The following is a 21,756-nucleotide window of genomic DNA, read 5'->3' on the forward strand; positions in this document are numbered from 1 at the left end:
GAAGGATGGAGAGACAAACTGTAAGACCTTTAGTGGCTAACAGGGATAGCAGGGAGCAGTGTAACATCTGCACAATCACCCATCAGCAAGTGAAAGCCGGTGTCTGTCCCATTAACCAGAAAATATGGCCATTAACCAGTGTGTGTGTGTGTGTGTGTGTGTCACTTCCTGGCCCCAGTTTTCTGACCTACTTCTTTTATCCATTGCCCATTTCCTTCTGTGCTTGCAAGAGAGATGTTTACTAGCTTTTGCTTATTCCTACAATGTTCCCATGTGTTACCATTTTGTGAACTTCCTTTTGATCATGTCTGCAGGTCCTCTGATGGTCATTGTAGAATATTGCAAGTATGGAAATCTGTCTAATTACCTGAGAGGGAAACGAGGGGATTTCATTATATGCAAGGTAAATTATATGCCCCTCCTTTGAAAAACTTCAGATGGAAAAGGGTTCTGTTTCTTGCCCAAGTGAGGATTGGGTCTGAGTCAACTTGTTTGTTCGTTTGTAAAATTTATTAGCTGCCCATCTTACCTCAAGTTAACTTTGGGTGGCTTACAATCGTAGAAGATAAAAATATCTAAACTAAAAACATAAACAAGTTAGTACGACAAGTCAAACACTGCAACGCAATTAAAAGACGGGGAGGGTGGGAGCAGCATGGGAGGGACATGGGATCTGTTGTTCATCAATCAACTACCCCCAATGTGATTGGAACCCTGAGCCAATTGGCAGCATAACAGAATAGCAGAGTTGGAAGGCACCTTGGAGGTCTTCTAGTCCAGCCCCCTGCTCAAGCAGAAGACTCTATACCATTTCAGATAAGTGATTGTCCAGTCTCTTCTTGAAAACCTCCAGTGATGGAGCACCCACAGCTTCTGGAGGCAAGTTGCTCCACTGGTTGATTGTCCTCACTGTTAGGAAGTTTCTTCTTAATTCCAGGTTGCTTCTCTCCTTGATTAGTTTCCAACCATTGTTTCTCAATTTACCTCCTGGTGCTTTGGAGAATAAGTTGACCTTCTCTTCTTTGTGTCAGGAGGGTTGGAGCTAATCTTACTTGTGGGGGGGGGAGATGTTCCAGAGGGCAGGAGCAACAGCAGAGGAGGCCCTCCTCCTGCATCCCTCCAGCCGGAATAATCAGGCTGGTGGGATAATCAGCGTGCCTACTCTGCTGGCACAAATAGGACGGGCCAATCCCAATGGGGTGAGATGGTCCCCCAAGTAACCTGGACCCAGGCAATGTAGGGCTTTAAAAGTGATTACCAACCCCTTGAATTGCACCCAGAAGCAGACCAACAGCCAATGCAACTGGTGGAGCAGAAGAGTTACAGGGACCAAATTCAACCATGCATGTTCATTTCTTACACATTGGAATCAGCATCGGAATACAACTGGAAGGGACCTTGGAGATCTTCTAGTCCAGCCCCCTGCTCAAGCAGGAGATCCTTAGGGAGACTTTTATGCAAAATGAAGGATTAATCCTTTTGGGGATTTTGCCCTCATGCTTAATGAAGTTGTGGCTAGCAGATGAAAAATGGATGGTGTGGTTTGAAGACGGGGCAGTGTGGTGCTAGCTTGATTGATGAGCTATGAGCAAACGGTGACTCAGTTAAATGGACGTAGCCTGTAATGCAAAAACTGCCAATTCCTTTTGTGAACCTAGGTCTCCTGTTTAAGCATGTTGTTTGAACCCACCCAGTGAGTAATAACGGGCTTCTTCAAGAGCTCTTTTTTCATCCCTAGTCACCAGAAAATTCAGACTGCTCAGAGAAAGGATTGAAGGAGTCGATAAGTGACTTAACAGAGCTAATTAAGAGGCGTCTGGAAAGCGTGGCCAGCACGGGCAGTTCTGCCAGCTCCGGATTTGTTGAAGACAAGAGTTACACAGATTCTGATTCAGAAGAAGAAGGTCAGTGAACACCCATCAACCCACTTTCTGGTCTCTTTGAAGTTCCAATTCTGGAGATCTGTCTCCTTCTGGTCTACACCAGGGCTGGTCCATCTGCGAATGTGTGAGCAAGTTGGAGGAAATTGAAAAGCCTTCACATCCTCTTGGTCATATTCTTAGCAAAGATGGGCCATCTGATTTTGAAGCTTTGAGCTTGCTACATTAGCCTTTTTTGTGGACACAGAATATACAATCGCAGGACTGGAGGAGACCTGAGTACAGATCTCCGGTCATCCTAAGTAGGTGGGTCTTTACTGCAAAAATGCTCCTTTGCATCCCTGGCTCAGATCATCCATTGCTTTGTCCTAGATGCCGAAGATCTTTACAAGCGGCCTCTGACTTTGGAGGACTTGATATGCTACAGCTTCCAGGTAGCTAAAGGCATGGAGTTTCTGGCCTCAAGAAAAGTAAGTCTCGTTGCAAGAGGTGTCAAAAATGATGGCTGGGTTCACAGAACAAGTTAAATTAGTGTTTCCCGCATGTCACAAAATCCCAGATGTATGGATCTCAACACTCAGATTTCTAAGCAACAGAAAACCTGACTAGGAAATACAGGATATTGCAGCCTAGTCTATACATCTTGAAAGATGCCAAGTTGAGAAACACTATACTGGCCTAAACTAAAATGGGCTTGGGAACCTCATCTCAATCATTATAAGTTCATTTATTGGACTATTAGACACCCAGCCAGCCAATGATCATCCAGAACCATTTTGGGCATGACCCTGATTTTCCTCTTGTTATTTCTAGCGCTTTATTATTATGGGTGACCTTTTTTTTAATGCCATCCAACATTTCCAAGAAAGCAGCAGTAGAACAACTGGAGTTCTATTCTTCAGATTCAGACGAGACCTAATAAGTATTGGGAAAACCTATTTATATAACCATTAGTTGGATGTAATGGAATGAGATTCAGAAGTTGTGATAAAAATTTAATTAGCAAAATAGAATCCTGTTTTATATATGGCGGTATCAAAGGAGCCCTTTGAAGGTATTTATTCCTTGGAAAGGTTTTAGTGCTTCATAGGGACGCGGTGGCTCAGTGGGTTAGGACGCTGAGCTTGTCGATCAGAAGGTCGACAGTTTGGTGGGTCGAATCCCGAGTGCCGCATGACAGAGTGAGCGCCTGTTACTCGTCCCAGCTTCTGCCAACCTAGCAGTTCAAAAGCACGTAAAAATGCAAGTAGAAAAATAGGGACCACTCCGGTGGGAAGGTCACAGCGTTCCGTGTGCCTTTGGCGTCTAGTCATGCTGGCCACATGACCACAGAGACGTCCTCGGACAAGCGCTGGCTCTTTGGCTTTGAAACGGAGACGAGCACCGACCCCTAGAGTCGGAAACGACTAGCGGGGGAACCTTTACCTTTACTTTACCTTTAGGGATTCAGAAACCAAGGAAGTGCTAAAACTTACACAAAAAATAACACCCAGATATAGTTAGGTCTACTCCTAACTTGTTCCACAAGTTAGAAGAAGCTTCTTGGATGAGAAATGGAACATCTTCTAGGAAAAACAAAGCCCAACCGTCTTTTGAAAAGGGATCTTTGGAACAAACATCAGCTGGATGACTGAGAATCTCCATAGACAACTTGTTCCACAGTATCCAACCAGCCCATTCTGGACTCTTAGGAAACATGCCAGGTTTAATGCTTGTGGAACATCACACAGCACTTGATCTTCCACAAACCCATAGTCAAAATTTACCTGTTCTCTAAGATGTCATATGACACCAGAGAACTTTAAATTGCAGAAATGAACAGGGACATCCTTGGAAGTAGAGAATCAAAAGGTCAAGATCTTGTCCACAGGCATGCGATCTCAGCACATCCCATTTTATCTGTGGCACCAGTGAAAATGGCCAGGGCTCCAGTTGAACAGTCAGAGACACCCACTTGAGCTTTTTCAGGCCACCATCTTTCCTCGGTAATAGATAAAGGTCATTGGTTGTTTGTTTGTTTTTCCTGATTTCCTTCTATTTCTTTTTTTTTTTCATTCCAGTGCATACACAGGGATTTGGCTGCCAGGAACATCCTTCTTTCTCAAAATAACGTGGTGAAGATTTGCGATTTTGGATTGGCCAGAGATATATACAAAGATCCTGATTATGTGCGGAAAGGAGATGTAAGTATGGAGCTGGGTGTTGTAAGACCCTTTTCCTAATTGTGCCCATCACGGGGTGGAATGTGGGTTGGGTTCCTAGCAGGGAGGGGCTGATTTCCATGGGGCAAAGAGGCAGAGGAGCTTGGAAAGTTTAATCAGCAAGGAAGAGGGTTGAAATGGTTCCTCTCTGGCAGTTCCAAAGTATATCTGTAGTTAAGCAGATAGTTGCTTTAGACTGGCAAGATTCTGTCTATAGGTGGAGAACAATAAGGGAAACTGCCCAGAAATAACTCTTATGTTTCGCTCTTGATTCTTGGGGCCTGACATCTGACCTCCTTTGACATCATTAATCACAAATGTTATTCATCCCTGCTCCCCACCTCCCCCACCCCTGTGATATTGAATAGGATACACATGCTTTGATCAACGTATTTAATATCCAGTTCAGATTGGTGACACAACTAGGTCTTCTTTCCTAATCATGAGGATACCATCTAAAACAGGGGTCCTCAACCTTGGCAACTTTAAAACTTGTGGACTTCAACTCCCAGAATTCCTCAGCCAGCAAAGCTGGCTGAGGAATTCTGGGAGTCGAAGTCCACAAGTCTTAAAGTTGCCAAGGTTGGAGACCCCTGATCTACAGTAAAATAATACAGTGCACATCCCAGCATTGCAAGACAAGCTCCACCTTTTTTTAACTTGCATCACAATGTGACAAGCAAATACAAGAGGGGTTGAGTTTGCACTGTAACACACAAAAATGTACACTTGCCTGACCGTCCATCTTGGATGACATACCAACCTTGTGCTTCTTTCCTTTCCCAGGCCAGGCTGCCCCTGAAATGGATGGCTCCAGAAGCAATTTTTGACAAAACTTACACAACTCAGAGTGATGTCTGGTCCTTTGGTGTGCTGCTGTGGGAAATATTTTCCCTAGGTAAGAATTGTTTTGCCTTGCTTTGATTTTAAGTAGAAGACGTATGCGCACTTAATGTCGTAAAAGGATATCAGAGTGGGATGTTTACTACTGGAAATTGACCGACCTAAACCAGGAATGAAGGCAAATATGGGCGTCCCCAGATAATGTTGCAGGATCCAATCTGGGTCAGTCACTGGTACCTGAGGCTTAGTCTTCCGAGCTTTCGAACACATGTTGGATCCTCAGGGAACTTCTCTCTCGCCAAAATGTGTGCTTTGGGCTATTCTATGCATAGTATTTATGTGGCCCCTGGTTGTGTGGGGGTTTTTAGTTGTTGATTGGGTTGTTGCTGTTGGCTCTTGTTTCCTTGCGCTGCCAAGTCCTCGGCTCACAGAATAGCCCAAAGCAGACATTCTGCAGAGAGAGAAGTTTCCTGATCGATGGGTCTCAACACAAATCTGAAAGCTCAGAAGACTAAACCAAGCCAGATTGGATCCTAAACCACATTTATTATTAAAGCAGGTCCTTTTCTAGAAGGAAAGCATCTTTCCCTTGTAAGGGCAACAAAGCCTGTGTTGCAGCCAAGCTGCTGTCAACAGCATCTTTCATTCATTCCTGACCTGCAGCACTTGATGAGTGTGAACTGCTGCGCACATCCCCCTTTCACAATTCCAACATGGGACGGGACCGAAGATACTGGATTAGCAGCAGAGAAATCTAAGTTGAGTCCAGCCTCACCTACAGAGCTGACTTGGGTCCGGGGTAATCTTTTAACCAAGCAATTGTTATTTATTTATGAAATGTATGAACCACTTCAGGCCAACGGTCCTGATTGCTGTATAGGGAACCATAGCAGCACAAACGATGCAAAACAGTGCAATCAAAGTCGATTAAACTAAGGCACAGCCTTGTAATAGCTATTACTTCTGGCACCAACAGTTTTTGGCAGCAATCAAATCTTAAGATTTGTCTGGACCTGGTTGGTGAAAACCTCAGAGGCTACGAGGGAGGGAATGGCTACAGAGGTGAAAGGTGGATGTATTCCTGAAAAAAAAGGACATAACTCTAAAACGGTAGTCCCACCGATGCTTTTTTCAAAAGGCAACTGAACTCTCTTTGTTTTTGCTCAAAGACGTTTCTCTTCTCATCCTTCCATTCTCCACCATTCAGTCAGAACTGAAGAAGCTTCTTGGATGAGAAGAGAAATGTTTTCAAGGACAAAAAAAACAAGTTCCATTGCCTTTTGAAAAAGCACCTTTGGGACAAGCTGGATGACTGAGATTTTCCTTAAACGTCTTATAAAGGGAGTCCTCGACTTACCACGGTTCGCTTAGCAACTCGTCAATGTTACGATAGGTCTCCCCGGGGTTCAAGTTCTGATGGCTGCTGCTCCTCTTCACAGTCGTGACCACATTTTGGATGCTTACCAACCGGCTTGCATTTGCAGCATCCTGTGGTCACATGACTGGGTTTTACGAGATTTTTGCCAGAAACCAGCCTGTACTTCCCATTTCCTGTAAAATCAACCCATAGAGAACATTTCGTCCACTTGATGACTGTCACAAAAAACGGTAATAAAGTCAGATCGATCATTTGGTTGACCTGCTTGACAACTGTCACAACTTAGGACAAAATGGGCAGTTTCCATTACAGCCATAACGTCAGGACTGCCTACAAATAAAGGAACGTGAGAACAGCCATTGTAGAGGATTCCGCTGCTCAAGGGCTAAACCCAGCATGGACGTTTTCTTCCACGTCTCCAAGAGACATATTTCCCGTCAGCACCACCACATAAGTTAGAAACACAGTACACTATGTGAGAAAAGGCGGCAGCCGCCCATCCTGTTGGCTGCATATTTTAGGAGGAGTTTCCCAAACATACCTTTTAGCCTGAGATGGAAAGTCTAGTAACATCCTGAGCTCCTACTGCTAAGTTTTATGAACCAGTGTTCTGGTCAAGGTCAAGAGTTTGCTGGCTGGGTTCTCCGATGTTCAGTTTTATACACACACACACACACACACACACATGCACACACACACACACACACACACACACATAGTGTGTTTGTATGGGTATATGGGTATATGTGTATAGATAGTTAGATAGATAGATAGATAGATAGATAGATAGATAGATAGATAGATAGATAGATAGATAGATAGATAGATAGATAGACAGACAGACAGACAGACAGACAGACAGACAGACAGACAGACAGATAACTCTTCTCTCCTCATGGCAGGTGTGATTGTGTAATTGAAGTCTTCCCCTTTTTACAAGTTTGGTCCCAATAGAAAAAGGGCAAAGCTTCAATAACAGGATAACAGAATAACAGAGTTGGGAAGGGGCGTTGGAGGTTTTCTCATACAACCCCCTACTCAAGCAGGAGACCCTAAACTAGACATGTCAAACACAAGGCCCGGGGGCCAGATCCGGCCCACGAAGTGGTTTCATGTGGCCCACGAAGCCATCCTGGAAACAGTGAGGGAACGGCCCCCACTGCCTTGGCCCTGGCCCAGAGACCCTCCTTCTGCCAGAGACCCTCAGATCTGTCCCACTCCTGCCCAGGCCCCCATAGGTACCCTTGATGCTAACGATGTAGAGCTGGCCACGCCCACCCAGTAGGCCATATGCACTCTAGCCACGCCCACCCAGTAGGCCACGCCCACCCAGGCCATACCCACCCAGCCCCCTAAGGGCAACCTCAATGCTGATGTGGCCCTCAATGAAATTGAGTTTGACACCCCTGCCCTAGACCATTTCAGACAAGTGGTTGTCCAGTGATGGAGCACCCACAACTTCTGGAGGCAAGCCGTTCCACTGGTTAATTGTTTGGACTATCAGGAAATTATCTCCTTGATGGTTCTCTCCTTGATTAATCTCCATCCATTGCTTCTTGCCCTCCCTTCAGGTGGTCACAGGAACCATCCTTACCTTTTTGTCCCCTCCCCTCAGACCGCCCCCCCCCCGCGCCATTTAGCATCTACCAGAAACAAGGTTGGGTGATTCAGGGGAACAAATAATTATATAGAGCCTTGGTGGAGCAGTGGGCTAATGCCTCCTTAAGTAACACCAGCTGCCTGCAATTAGTGCAGGTTCGCGTCCCACCAGGCTCAAGGTTGACTCAGCCTTCCATCCTTCCGAGGTAGGTAAAATGAGGACCCAGATTGTTGGGGGCAATAAGCTGACTTTGTAATAATGCCGCTTGGGGGCCCCTGAAAGCCCTAATAAGCAGGCATATACATAGAATGAAGGCTATTGCTAAGCTTGTAAGCAGCCCTGAGTCTTCGGAGAAGGGCGGGATATAAATGGGATTAAAATAAAAAATAAAAAATATACGAGTCCCATTCAAAAACAATTTGCAACTATCAAGCAGATGAGAGCTATGGATTTACATCCTTCAACAGACTGCAAGTGGGGAAGCCGGTCTATTCCAATTCCTCCGCCAAATGTATTCACAGGCTGGAGGTGATAATCATCTAGAAAGGAGTTTGAATTATAAGCCTGAGCAGGTCAGGGGAGGAAAATAATAAATAAATATGAAGCTAGGCTTCCTGCCTCCCTGCAGGTCACAGTCTAAAAATAGGGGGGGGGAAGAGGAAGGAAGGGGAAAGGTGGCAGGAGAAGCAACAGGAAAAGGACATGTGACGATGGTGGTAACCCAAGTTTCAGTTGTGTAGCTGACTTTGAATGGTCGCTAAATGAATGTATAAGGTAACCCTCTTGTTACAACCACAATCAAGGACCAAATGTATGTTGCTAAGCGAGAGATTTCTTAAGTGAGTTTTGGCCCCTTTTTACAACCTTTCTTGACATAGTTTGTTAAGTGAGTCAATGCAGTTATTAAGTTAGTAACATGGTTGTTAAATGAATCTGGCTTCCTCATTGACTTTGCTTGTCAGGAGGTCACAAAAGGGATCACATGACCCCTGGGACACTGCAATTGCCATAAATACGTACATGCCAGTTGCCAAGCATCCAAATTTTGATCCTGTGTCCATGGGGATCTTGAAGAAACTAGGATTAAACAAAAATTATAGCTCCTGTGGATCCGCTCACTGTTTTTTCGAGGTTGAATTGGTTTATGAACTACATTTAAAATTCAATTCGGGTATTCCTTGGTACGGGCACGTCATTCCTGGAACAAGATTGGAAGGTGGGAAGTCATGTTAACCTGTCGGGGGCAGAAAATTAGGAATCTCTCGCCCACAAATTGTATTAAAGAGGAAGAAGCATTCCTGATTTGCAGCAATTAATAAGACTTGTTATCTAGAGTGGGTGCGACTGGACTCTTCGTCAATCTTCTTCTAGAATAATGTCTCTCAACCTTGGCAACGTGACGATGTGTGGACTTCAACTCCCAGAATTCCCCAGCCAGCCATGCTTCTGGGAGTTGAAGTCCACACATCGTCACGTTGCCAAGGTTGAGAAACTGTTCTGGGTTTTCAGCTTCAGTTTCAGAAAAATGATGAGGCAGAACTGCACGCTAATCTGAATAGAGAATGGAAAAGGAACTGAACAGAACAGAATCTTTAGGCTCTTACAGAAGCTAACAGAATAACAGAGTTGGAAAGGACCTTGGAGGTCATCTAGTCCAACCCCCTGCTCAGGCAGGAGACCCTATACCATTTCAGGCAAATGGCTGTCCAGTCTCTTCTTAAAGGCCTCCAGTGATGGAGCACCCACAGCCTCTGAAGGCAAGTCGTTCCACTGGTTAATTGTTCTTACTGTCAGGAAGTTTCTCCTTAGTTCCAGGTTGCTTCTCTCCTTGATTAGTTTCCATCCATTGTTTCTTGTCCTGCCTTCTGGTGCTTTGGAAAATGTGAGGGTTTAGGTTTTTTGCTGGACAGAAAAACGAACCAGGATGGCTACAAAGGTCAAGTGATGGAAAGCAATGTCTATTTCTACATGTCTATTTCTACATCTATTTCTGTCTGGGTTTTTTCCAAAAACACCCAAACAAGCATCTCTTCTGCCTGTAATGCTTTCACACCAGCAGCAATTTTCCTTGTCCTGCATCACTTCTTTCCTGCCTGCCTGCCTGCCTCTTTGCTGTTAATTTTGCATCCAACTTGAGCAAAGACCCTGGGGTGGATTTGATAATTTGTCCTCATTAGAGTGATCGGTTGCCTTCCGTTGATCCTAAGTGATGCCACGCAAGCATGGATGAGGAAGTGTGGGGGGGGAATGGAAGAGAGCTCTGCTTGGGACCCCCTTAAGGCTAAAGTGCAAAATGGAAAGGAAGGAAAATCACTTGATGGAGCAGCCCAACTCTGCTTGATGGAAGAAGGGCGAGGAAGGAGCATCGGCAAACATTGATTAATTGTTCTCACTGTCAGGAAATTCCTCCTTAATTCTAGATTGGATCTCTCTTTGCTAAGTTTCCATCTGTTACTTCTAGTCCTACCCTCAGGTCTTTGGAGAATAAGTCAACCCCTTCCCCTCTGTGACAGCCCCTAAGGACTGGAAGACTGTTGTCATGTCACCCCTTAGTCCTTCTCTTCCTTATACTAAACAGGCCAAGTTCCCTTCGTTGAGGTTCCATTGGCATTAAAACCAGATTAAATTTTATTTATTTATTTATTTATTTTAATTCCATTTATATCCCGCCCTTCTCCGAAGACTCAGGGCGGCTTACAAGCTTAGCAGTAGCCTTCATTCTATGTATATGCCTGCTTATTAGGGCTTTCACACACACCCCAAGCGGCATTATTACAAAGTCAGCTTAATTGCCCCCAACAATCTGGGTCCTCATTTTACCTACCTCGGAAGGATGGAAGGCTGAGTCAACCTTGAGCCTGGTGGGACACGAACCTGCACTAATTGCAGGCAGCTGGGGTTACTTAAGGAGGCATTAGCCCACTGCTCCACCAAGGCTCTAAAAAATACAGTGGAGGCACAATTTAGTTTCTTCCTTAGCTTCACGGAGCCCAGATTATGAAAGAATGGCATTCTGCAGCGCCTTAGGGGGGCCATGGAGGAATTGAGACAATTACAAAGCTAGAACTTAATCAGCTAGTTATGAACTTTTGATGAGGAAGCTGGCTATCAGGAGACAGATTTCCGACTGTGAAATAGAAAAGTGAAGTATACAACAGGAGCTTTCGCTCTCTTAAATTGACTGTTATTTTATCATTATTCGGCTTCTCCCACAAAGCATTTGGGATTGAGGGGGTTTTGTTTTGTTTTGTAATATTGGTTGCATGGATGCAGTCAAGCAATTAAAGAGGCCACAGCTGTACATTTACGGTGTTATAATCAGCTTTTCTGTGAATCCAAAATGCAATTGGGGTGGCCAACTTCCAGAGCTGTCTTGGCCGATGAAAAATTCACCAGGGACAAAGCCAGATTTAACGGAGACTTTAAATAGAGGCCTTTTCAAAAAAAAAATCTTAACCAGGCACACCAACACAACTGATGTCATATGGAATGGTTGCAATTCAGAGGTGGACTTTTTCTCTTTCTTTTGTGCAGCATATCCTTCTTTCTAAACAGTAGCTAAGTTCTCAAAATGGAAAAAATAAATAATGCCTTAAAGTATTACAGTGGCAAAACCTCCATGTGCCTATGTACAGTATGCTTCTGTGTTCATGTGTGCGTTTGTGCGTGCATCTTGATTACAGCTATAAGAAGTTGCAAACATCAAATAATATATATATATATATCCCCATGTACATCAAATAATATATATATATATATTATATATATATATATATATATATATATATATATATATATATATATATATATATATATATATATATATATATATATATATATATATATATATATATATATATATATATCAAATAAATTATATATATATATATATATATATATATATATATATATATATATATATATCCCCATGTACATTTTGGACATGATTTTAGACATCTGTATTTTAGAAAATAGAGGGACGCGGTGGCTCAGTGGGTTAGGACACTGAGCTTGTCGATCAGAAGGTCGGCAGTTTGGCGGGTCGAATCCCGAGTGCCGCGTAACAGAGTGAGCGCCTGTTACTCGTCCCAGCTTCTGCCCACCTAGCAGTTCGAAAGCATGTAAAAATGCAAGTAGAAAATAGGGACCACTTCGGTGGGAAGGTAACAGCGTTCCGTGCGCCTTTGGCGTCTAGTCAGGCCGGCCACATGACCACGGAGACGTCCTCGGACAAGCGCTGGCTCTTCGGCTTTGAAACGGAGATGAGCACCGGCCCCTAGAGTCGGAAACGACTAGCACACATGTGCGGGAGAACCTTTACCTTACCTATTTTAGAAAATAAAAAAGAAACAACTTTTTAAAGCCATGCAAGATGCACGTGGTAGTTAGGATTATGAATGAGATAAATATAGCCCAACCTGGGAGCAAATCTGGAAAAGTATTCAAGATTGAGGATACTGACTTGAGTTGGATGCACAGGGAAGTGAAACAGATGCTTTTCCACATGTGTCTCCCTACAGAGGAATCCACTACCCATAGGTAGAAGCTTCTTCAACTCTGACTGGATGGTGGGGAACGGAAAGATTTATATTCCTTAGACAGCTGGTCATTTGCATCCTTTCAGAGGGTCGTTGAGGCCACTTGGAGGTTTATCTGTGTCCTCAGGGTCACCTGAGTAGTGCAAATGGGTGTGGAGGCTTCTTGGCTGCAGGATGTTTTCTGCCCCTGGGTCCCTGTGTCTAGACATTTAGCTCTGCACTTTGGGAAGAACATCCTTCAAATGGTGCGGAAGTAGGAACAGATTTCCAGAAATCATTGCAGACCACAGGAGCCATTTGCACTTCAGTTTGAGATTCAGACAACACAAACTCATCCCCAACAACCTGCGCCTGTCTTCAACACTGGACCCCGGGCATAAAACATCCTGCAGCCAAGAAGGCTCCACACCCATTTGCACCACTTAGGTGACCCTGAGGACACAGACAAATGTCCAAGTGGCCTCAACGACCCTCTAAAAGAATGCAAATGACCGGCTGTCTACAAGGAGTATAAACCCTTCCATTTCCCCACCATCCAGTCAGAGCTGAAGAAGCTTCTTGGATGAGAAGCGAAACGTCTTTGAAGAAAAACATGAAAGTCCAGTTGCCTTCTAAAAAAACACCTTTGGGTCAAGGCCTACTTGTACTAATATGAACATGCTATTATCAAATGCTTACAATGTGTCAGCTGCATTTTTTTAATGAAATATTTGCTGATGGACACAGAAACGTCTGGTGAAAATCTAGCAAGAGCTGGGCTGAGACGGGTCAGCACCATCAATTTATAAATGGTAGAAAATCTGCACAATGCAAGTAACAGCAGGATTCCTGTGGAAATTTTTTTCCAGCGATGACAGTGGATTCCAGCAATGAGATCTGGATTAACGTTCTTTGCTTTTTCTTTCTTTCTTCTACTTTTCAAGGAAGTCAAGCTGAATTAAAATTTTCTCAGCTCTTTCAAAGTGTGTGGGTTTTTTTTCTCCTTGACATTTGTATTAGGTTAATATATCAATATGCTGTTCGCTTTCCTTGTCATCTTTGTTCGGCGTCATAACAGCAGGAATCCCTCTTCTGCAAGATTTCAAATAACAAGGTGCTGACAGCTGACGCGGAGTTTATCTTTCTACAGCTTTTCTGCCCAGACCATTTGTCAGAACTTCTTATTGATTCGTAGTTATTGATTTGGCATTTCACAAGTTTCTGGAACAATCCATGTTTTGCTCCTGAGCATGTCCTCTCAGAGGCTAGGGTATAAGATGGTCATTTTGCTTGCTTGTTGCAAAGAAATTGTGGGTGTTCCATCACTGCAGATTTTTAAGAAGAGGCTAGACAGTCACTTGTCTAAGATGGTATAGGTTCTCCTGCTTGAGCAGGGGGATAGACTAGAAGACCTCCAAGGTCCCTTCCAGCTCTATTCTATTCTAAATGTCTGTATCAGAATCAGAATCAGAATAGAGCTGAAAGGGACCTTGGAGGCCTTCTAGTCCAGCCCCCTGCTCAACCAGGAGATCCTATACCATTTCAGACAAATGACTGTCCAGTCTCTTCTTAAAAAGCTCCAGTGATGGAGCACCCACAATGTCTGAAGACAAGCTATTCCACTAGTTAATTGTCCTTGCTGTTAGGAAGTTTCTCCTTAATTCCAGGTTGCTTCTCTCCTTGATTAGCTTCCATCCATTGTTTCTTGTCTTGCCTTCTGGTGCTTTTGAAAATAAGTTGACCCCCTCCTCTTTGTGACCACCCCTCAATTACTGGAACACTGCTATCATGTCCCCCCAGTCCTTCTTTTCTCTAGACTAACCAAACCCAAATTCTCCATATTTTTAGTCTCCAGGCCTTTAATGATGATTACATGATTAAATTTAATGATTCTTGTGAATGAGGATGCATTCTCAAGAAGCCAATCTGCATTGGCTTCTTGTGAATGCATCATCGACTTGCAGATATGAGACTCTAGAGCCCACTAGAATTTCCCAGAATCTTGAGGGTAAATGTCAGAGAGTCCTCAAAGTTAATGAGTAGTCATTTTAATGAGACCAAAGAGGAGCATGGTAACTCTGATGGTTAGGATGCTGGGTGGTTAGCAAGCCTGCATTTGAGGCCAAGTGTTCCCTTGGTATGGGGTGAGCTCTTATCCTTTGCTCCAGCTCCTACCATGGGCATGAAAGAATCCTCCAGCTGGGCATTCTCCAGGCAATGGTAATGTCACTGCTTAATTCTTTCAACCCGGAAGCGCCTTGGCTCTTCTGACATGAGTGCAAAAAAAGGAGACCAAAAGAAGTGATGGCATTAGACACGTAAAAGGTAAAGGTAAAGGTTCCCCCACACATGCGTGCTAGTCGTTTCCGACTCGAGGGGCCGGTGCTCATCTCCGTTTCAAAGCCGAAGAGCCAGTGCTTGTCCGAGGACGTCTCCGTGGTCATGTGGCCGGCATGACTAGACGCCAAAGGCACACGGAACGCTGTTACCTTCCCACCGGAGTGGTCCCTATTTTTCTACTTGCATTTTTACGTGCTTTCGAACTGCTAGGTTGGCAGAAGCTGGGACGAGTAACAGGCGCTCACTCTTGTTACGCGGCACTCGGGATTCGACCCGCCAAACTGCCGACCTTCTGATCGACAAGCTCGGCGTCCTAACCCACTGAGCCACCGCATCCCTTCATTAGACATGACTCCAGAGTAAACCTAATGACTATATTTGATTTGCTCTCTGAGCTTGCTTGTTTGCTTGCGGACGTTTCACTACCCAAACTAGGTAACATCAGCAGTGCTATATTTGATTTGAATTAGATATAGGTGAAATTTAGTTTTCTAAAAGCACCCAATTTTTGAGTGAACAGCCCCTGTCTTTTCACTCAAATGTTAAGTGTATCCCATCACTTGCAAAAACAATACATACTTCTGATCTGTGGGAGGAATCAATCACTCCCTCCATCTGGGGCATTCACAAGGGGTCCATAAAGTCAACAAGGTGAAGGCCATCTTGACTTTTTTAGGGGGAGGAGGCCTCTCTGCAGTTGTCCCTGACTTCAAAACAGAAGACTTTCAAGAAATAGCTTAATCTTCTCCAAAGCATACATTTCATTCTGTCCGATAGAAACATAGCTGAAAAAGCCTGTAGTGAGATTTTCTCTCTTCTACGGCTAATGAAAGCCAAAATAGGGTGTACAACAAATTATTCCAGTCAAACTCTTAAGCATTAGCATTTTTATTTGTTTCTAAAGATCATCGTGCCATGCCAATGATGAGGAGCTGGATGTCAAACCTCTAACAGGAATCAGTGCATGATCAAGGATATTCACCCAGGATATTATTAATCGAGTTTAATGTCAGGAAAAAGCTTTATGGATATGCAATCTTGGAAACTATATTCCAGTCCTTATTTATTAAAGAGTAACTAGATGTGTCTGGTCTAATGTATCACGCACACAGACCCACACACACACTCATGCATATGTGGTACACACGCTCCTTTCCCTTATGATTATGGCATGTCTGGAAGAGACACAAGAAAACTGTGTTTCTGAATGGTACTCATTGCTCCATATTTATCCTTGCAGGGGCTTCTCCTTATCCAGGAGTCCATATTGATGAGGACTTTTGTCGACGTCTCAAAGAAGGAACACGGATGAGGTCTCCAGAGTATTCCACTCCAGAAATGTAAGCTTTCCCATCCATTTCTAGATGTTTTACATTGCTCTGTTCGCCCATAATTCTCCCAAGTACAGAACAACAAATGTGCCTTTACTTCTTCAAGAGCCTTTATGTCTTCTGAGGTCTGTCTGATACCTTACTTTTCTGTCACTTCTCATTCTTTTCCCAGATAAATCTCTTCCTACAGAGTTGCATGAAGCAACTGCAGAATCTGTAGTTAGGCACTATTCTTTACACCCAGTCTCCTACTCCCTAAGCTAGCTCTCCACTAAAATCATTTTGGAAAGCTTTGGGATTTCTCAGTCCTGGCCAGACACAATGGGCAATACTTTTTTGCTTTTAAATAATTTCCTGAAAACATTTGGATATACTGGATGGAAATGTCATTCAAACTAAGTACTTTTTTCCCTCTATATTTAATTATAGGCTGCCCAGAGCTGTTGGGGCTGGTGTGGTAGCTCAGCAGTTAAGATGCTGGGCTTTTTGGCTGGAAAGCCAGCAGCCCAGGTTCAAGATCTGAGCGCCATGCGATGGAGTGAGCTCCCGTTCCGTGCCCCAGCTCCTGCCAACCTAGCAGTCTGAAAGCATGCAGATGCGAGTAGATAAATAGGTACCACTTCAGTGGGAAGGTAACAGCGCTCCATGATGTCATGCTGGCCACATGAGTGTGGAAATGTCTTTGGACAGTGCTGGCTCAATGGCCTTGACATGGAGATGAGCACCATCCCCTGTAGTAAGCAACAACTAGTGGAGTAAAATCCACAGGGACTCCAGAGTTGTTGGGCAAATGGGTTGCTGATAAATTAAATCAATAATAACATCATAAGGCAGTGGGTCTTCCCAGTGCCACACCTGAACTACAGAACTGCGTGCCCGAGTTAATTCATCAAAGCCATGCTATTAAGAAGGACCTTTGTGCCACACCGAGTGGACATTTTGACTGAAATGTTATCTGCTGGCCTCTCTTTCATCTTAAAAAATAAATTCTGATGGCCCAACAGGGCACAGGGTTAGCTAGCAGAAGAATGGATTGATAGCTCTTTGTCAGTTTTAAAATTCAATCACCATTTTTTAAATCCCCTGTAGCTACCAGACCATGTTGGACTGCTGGCACAGTACCCCAACCGAGAGACCCACTTTTACCAACCTTGTGGAACGCTTAGGGGATCTGCTCCAGGCAAATGTACAGCAGGTAAAATGCAGAAGAATGGTCCCGTTTGGGTGGGAAACGCTTCAACTAAATGGAAGCAAAAGCTCTTCCTGCAAGTTAAATTTTAAAAGGACAAGTTTTATAATTGGATAAATAAGAGGGACCATGTGTGGTTTCTTAAGAGTCTTGCAAACAGCTAAAGAATTGCTGGTTTCTAAATATAGCAAAGAATAATTAGTTTGGGACCTAATGTTCTGGATTTCTTCTCAATGGGCTAACATAGGGACTATGTACGTGCTAGGATGAGCTTCAGCCTCAGCGTCCCCAGTTGAACATGATGCCCTTGTACTTCTTAAGTCTGGCCTACTTCTCAGGATTGTTGAACAGTTGAGGGAACTAGGTATGTCTAGCCTATTGAAGAGAAGGATTAGGGGGGACATGATAACTGTCTTCCAATACTTGAGAGGCTGTCACAGAGAAAAGGCAATTGATTTATTCTCCAAAGCACCTGAAGGCAGCACAAGAAGTAACGGGTGGAAGCTTCTTAAGGAGAGATCCAACCTAGGAGTATGGAGAAATGTTCTGACAGTAAGAATCATTCATCAATGGAAAAGCTTCCCTGCGGGAGTTCTAGGTGCTCCGTTGCTGGAGGTTTTCAAGAATAGCCTGGACAACAATTTGACTGGGAAGGGATAAGTTCTCCTGCCTTGAGCAGAGGTTGGGCTAGAAGACCTCCAAGATCCCTTCCAGACTTACGATTCGATGCTCTATGCCCACTGGTCCAAGCTTTACTTCTCTACATTCAGCTCCTTGGAAGATTAACAGATAAGTGTTGAGCAAAGGAACCACAAGAGAAAGAAAGCAAAGAAATGTAGTAGTTTAGGCAGCATACAGAAACTGTGGCCCTTGAGACATTCTTGGATTATGACTCCCATCACCTCTAGTTGTGGATGATGAGAGCTGAGATTTAGAGCATCTGGATTAAGGCTCCAAATATGAAATCTCAGCCAGATTGGTTAAGGCATCGGTCTAGAAAATGGGAGATTGTGAGTTCCAGCCTTGCCTTAGGCACAAAGCCAGCTGGGTGACCTTGGGCCAGTTGGAAATTTTCTTGATGACCTCAGAAACAGAGAAAAGTGTATGTTGGACAAGATACCATGGCTAGTGCATTGCCAAAATATTACAGCTGGGTCCCAGAGAGATAAAATGAAAAAAAATAATCTCCTGAAGGCTTCAGGTAAAGTGATCTCCTATGACAATTAGAGGAATGGGACAGTTTATGATTTCTGAAATCAAGAAAGAGAAGTGAGCCTCAACTTCTCCTGTTTTCTTTTCCCAAGGATGGGAAAGACTATATCCCGCTGAACATTACCTTGTGTCCTGATGGAGACTCCAACCCAAAGATCTGCATCTTGGAAGAGAACGTGAGCAACTTCATTCACCGCTGGAGTGCTATAGAAGCCAGGTAAGGGAGCAACTTCAAGCAATGAAAAAACTTTTCCCAGCCAGAAACGACCGTCTTATTGATTGATTCTATTCTTTGTTTGTTTTCTCTTTTTCTCATCTTTTGAAAAAGTCTGTTATCGGTCCTTGACTGGTGCAAATAGATGTGAAAGCCCAGATTTGTAGACTGTCTTCTAAAAAGTCTAGGATAGGCTGGTAAAAACTCAAAATTGCCCCTATGTTGCCTTGTTTAATCAATACTGAGGCACAGCCATTGATCTCATTTTAACAAGCGATCAGAGAAGCCCTAAAAGTTCTGGATGTGATAGAAGTAGCAATACACCTCTTTTTTGCAGCATCTCCAAATGAATTAACAGATTAATGTTTTTCATAGAGCAGAGTAAGCACTTGGAAGGAAAGGTGGATAGCAGTGGAAACTAAATTGTGCCTCCACTGTATTTTTGCAGCTTCTCCAACCCTCTTACTGGCTATTTCCTTTATTCCTAAGAACATACCAGGTGGCTTATGTATGAGCCAGCACTGTGCTGCAACTGCCAAAAAAGCCAATGGAGTCCTAGGCTGCATCAACAGAGGGAGAGTATCAAAATCATGAGAAGTCTTACCACTTTATATACTGCATTGGTAAGACCACACTTGGAATACTGAGTCCAGTTTTGGTCACCAGGATACAAGAAAGGTGTTGAGATTCTAAAAAGAGTGCAGAGAAGATCAAAAAAGATGATTAGGGGACTGAGCAGAATGCTTGTTAGAATGGAACAGGGGTCTTCAAACTTGGCCCTTTTATGACTTCTGGGAGTTGAACTCCACAAGTCATAAAAGGGCCAAGTTGGAAGACCCCTGGGATAGAATAACAGAGTTGAAAGGGACCTTATAGGTCATCTAGTCCAACCCCCTGCTTAAGCAGGAGACCCTACACCTTTTCTGACAGATGGCAGTCCAGTCTCTTCTTGTAACCTTCCAATGCTGAAGCTCCCACAACTTCTGAAGGCAAGCTGTTCCATTAGTTGATTGTTCTCACTGTCAGAAGACTTCTCCTTATTTCTAGGTTGAATGTCTCCTTGATCAGTTTCCATCCGTTATTCCTTGTCTGGCCTTCAGGTGCTTTGGAAAATTGGTTGACCCCCTCCTCTCTCTGACAGCCCCTCAAATATTGGAACCCTGATATCATGTCTCCCCTGGTCCTTCTCTTCATTAAACTAGGCAAACCCAATTCCTGCAACCGTTCTTCATACAGTATGTTTTAGCCTCCAGCCCCCTAATCATCTTTTTTCCGGTATCTTTTTTTTTCACACGAATGGGCAGAAAAGATCGTCCTTGTGTCAGCTGATCCCTTTAATGGCCATGTGTGGGAAACCCAAAATCTTACCTCCTCTTTATTTCCAGCATTAACTCCAAGAACCGGCCACTCAGTGTCAAGACCTTTGATGAGGTGCCTGTAGAGAAAGGGAAGATCATACACGAGGTGAGCTTGAACCGGACTTGTGTTTTTCACCGCCCACCTGAAAGTGGCCACTGTTAAGGGGAAGATCTGCAAGCAGGAAACAGCTAGGAAATCCATCCCTGAATGTAAACAATTACTTGAAAAGGAACAAACAATTGAAGTTATCCAAAGGTACAGGTTAACAATAGGCGCATAATGTAGCCAATATTTTTCAGACAATTGCATTGTCATTTATGGGTTTATCCTGCCATATTGAGCCATCGTGGCGCAGTGGTTAGAATGCCGTATGGCAGGCTAACTCTGCCCACAGTCTGGAGTTCGATCATGACCGGCTCAAGGTTGACTCAGCCTTCCATCCTTCCGAGGTCGAGAAAAAGAGGACCCAGATTGTTGGAAGCAATAGGCTGACTGTGTAAGCCGCTTAGAGAGGGCTGTTAAGCACTTTGAAGCGGTATATAAGTCTAAGTGCTGTTGCACTAAGATACAGTATAATAGGTTGGTAAACTTGCCAGCCAAGTGAGCAAATCTGGGGAGATGGAAAAGAAGAAGAAAGGATCACCCACTATTATCCAGGAGAAATACAGAATATAGTAGCACTTTTAAGGCTAATTAACTTCTTCATGAATAGCAGCTCACTTATCAGAGTGTGGGGTTTGACAGGCTTTTGCTCATAGACTTTATGCCCAGATAAAGTTGGTTAGACTTAAAGGCACTACTTATTTTCTTACTCCAACCCAATTCTTCCTTGGATATTGGCGAATAGGAAAAAAAAATGAGAGAAAAATCTCAATATGGTGGTGGTGGGGGAAATGCATCAGAAGCCTCTCACATTTGTTCCAACTCTGATGAACTTCAAAGCATATCATATTTGATAGGCATACAATGGGGTGATGGTTTCTTGCCAAATGTCCAGATTTGGGACTGTTCGTTGAGGTTGAACGCATTATGTCTAACTCCAAGTTGGGATACCAAGCAAAGGCAAGGGTAATCTCACATCAGCTTTAGTCCATTGGGTTTAATCATACAGCAGATGTAATGTTCCACGGTGCAGCTTAGGAAGACATTTAAAGAGTCGTTTGGTAGTAAAGATGCGGAAGGCCCTTCGTTCAATCCCCCACATCTCCAGATAGCTTGGAAAACCTCCTGCTTGAAGTTTGGAGGAAGCTGCAGCCAATCAGTGTCAACAAAGCTTAGTTAGATAGATCAGGGCTCCAGTTTAGGAGAAATCAGCCCACCCCTGGTTTTCTTACCTTGGACTTTTGCATGTCTAGAACTTCAAGGATGGAAAAATTAAAGGAAGGAACGGAACAACTGCCCTGTCCTATCTCTTTAATCTTCCCATCTTTCTTCCTTCCTTCCTTTCCTCCCTCCCTCCCTTCCTTTTCACAATTCATTCCCACCACCCCATTGCATCCCTTCAGTTTGTATGGATTTCTAAACTTGATCCATATTTCCCTTTTAAAGCACCCTCCTCATAAAACGGAAGAGGTAGTTTACAAGCTAAGCAGAAAGCAGAAGTGGAATTAAATGAAGGGAGCCGGCTGCAACCCAGATGGTTGGGAGGGGGCAGAGATAAGGCCATTTCTGTGCCCAGACTATCTCTGAATT

General features: G+C 43.8%; 1 protein-coding gene across 1 annotated transcript in view; it reads left to right on the forward strand.

Moving 5' to 3' along the window:
* The window catches only part of LOC308673190 (vascular endothelial growth factor receptor kdr-like), a 191,013-nt gene that overhangs the window by 160,760 nt on the left and 8,497 nt on the right, over positions 1-21,756 (forward strand). The window contains exons 20-28 of the mRNA XM_081336687.1: positions 315-403; positions 1,739-1,904; positions 2,253-2,350; positions 3,941-4,063; positions 4,868-4,979; positions 16,000-16,099; positions 17,180-17,285; positions 18,584-18,708; positions 20,091-20,169. Coding sequence (XP_081192813.1) covers positions 315-403; positions 1,739-1,904; positions 2,253-2,350; positions 3,941-4,063; positions 4,868-4,979; positions 16,000-16,099; positions 17,180-17,285; positions 18,584-18,708; positions 20,091-20,169 — 998 coding nt within the window. The remainder of the gene's footprint in view (positions 1-314; positions 404-1,738; positions 1,905-2,252; positions 2,351-3,940; positions 4,064-4,867; positions 4,980-15,999; positions 16,100-17,179; positions 17,286-18,583; positions 18,709-20,090; positions 20,170-21,756) is intronic.

This window comes from Vipera berus (assembly GCF_964194415.1).
Source record: "Vipera berus genome assembly, chromosome: 11".
Classification (NCBI taxonomy): Eukaryota; Metazoa; Chordata; class Lepidosauria; order Squamata; family Viperidae; genus Vipera; species Vipera berus.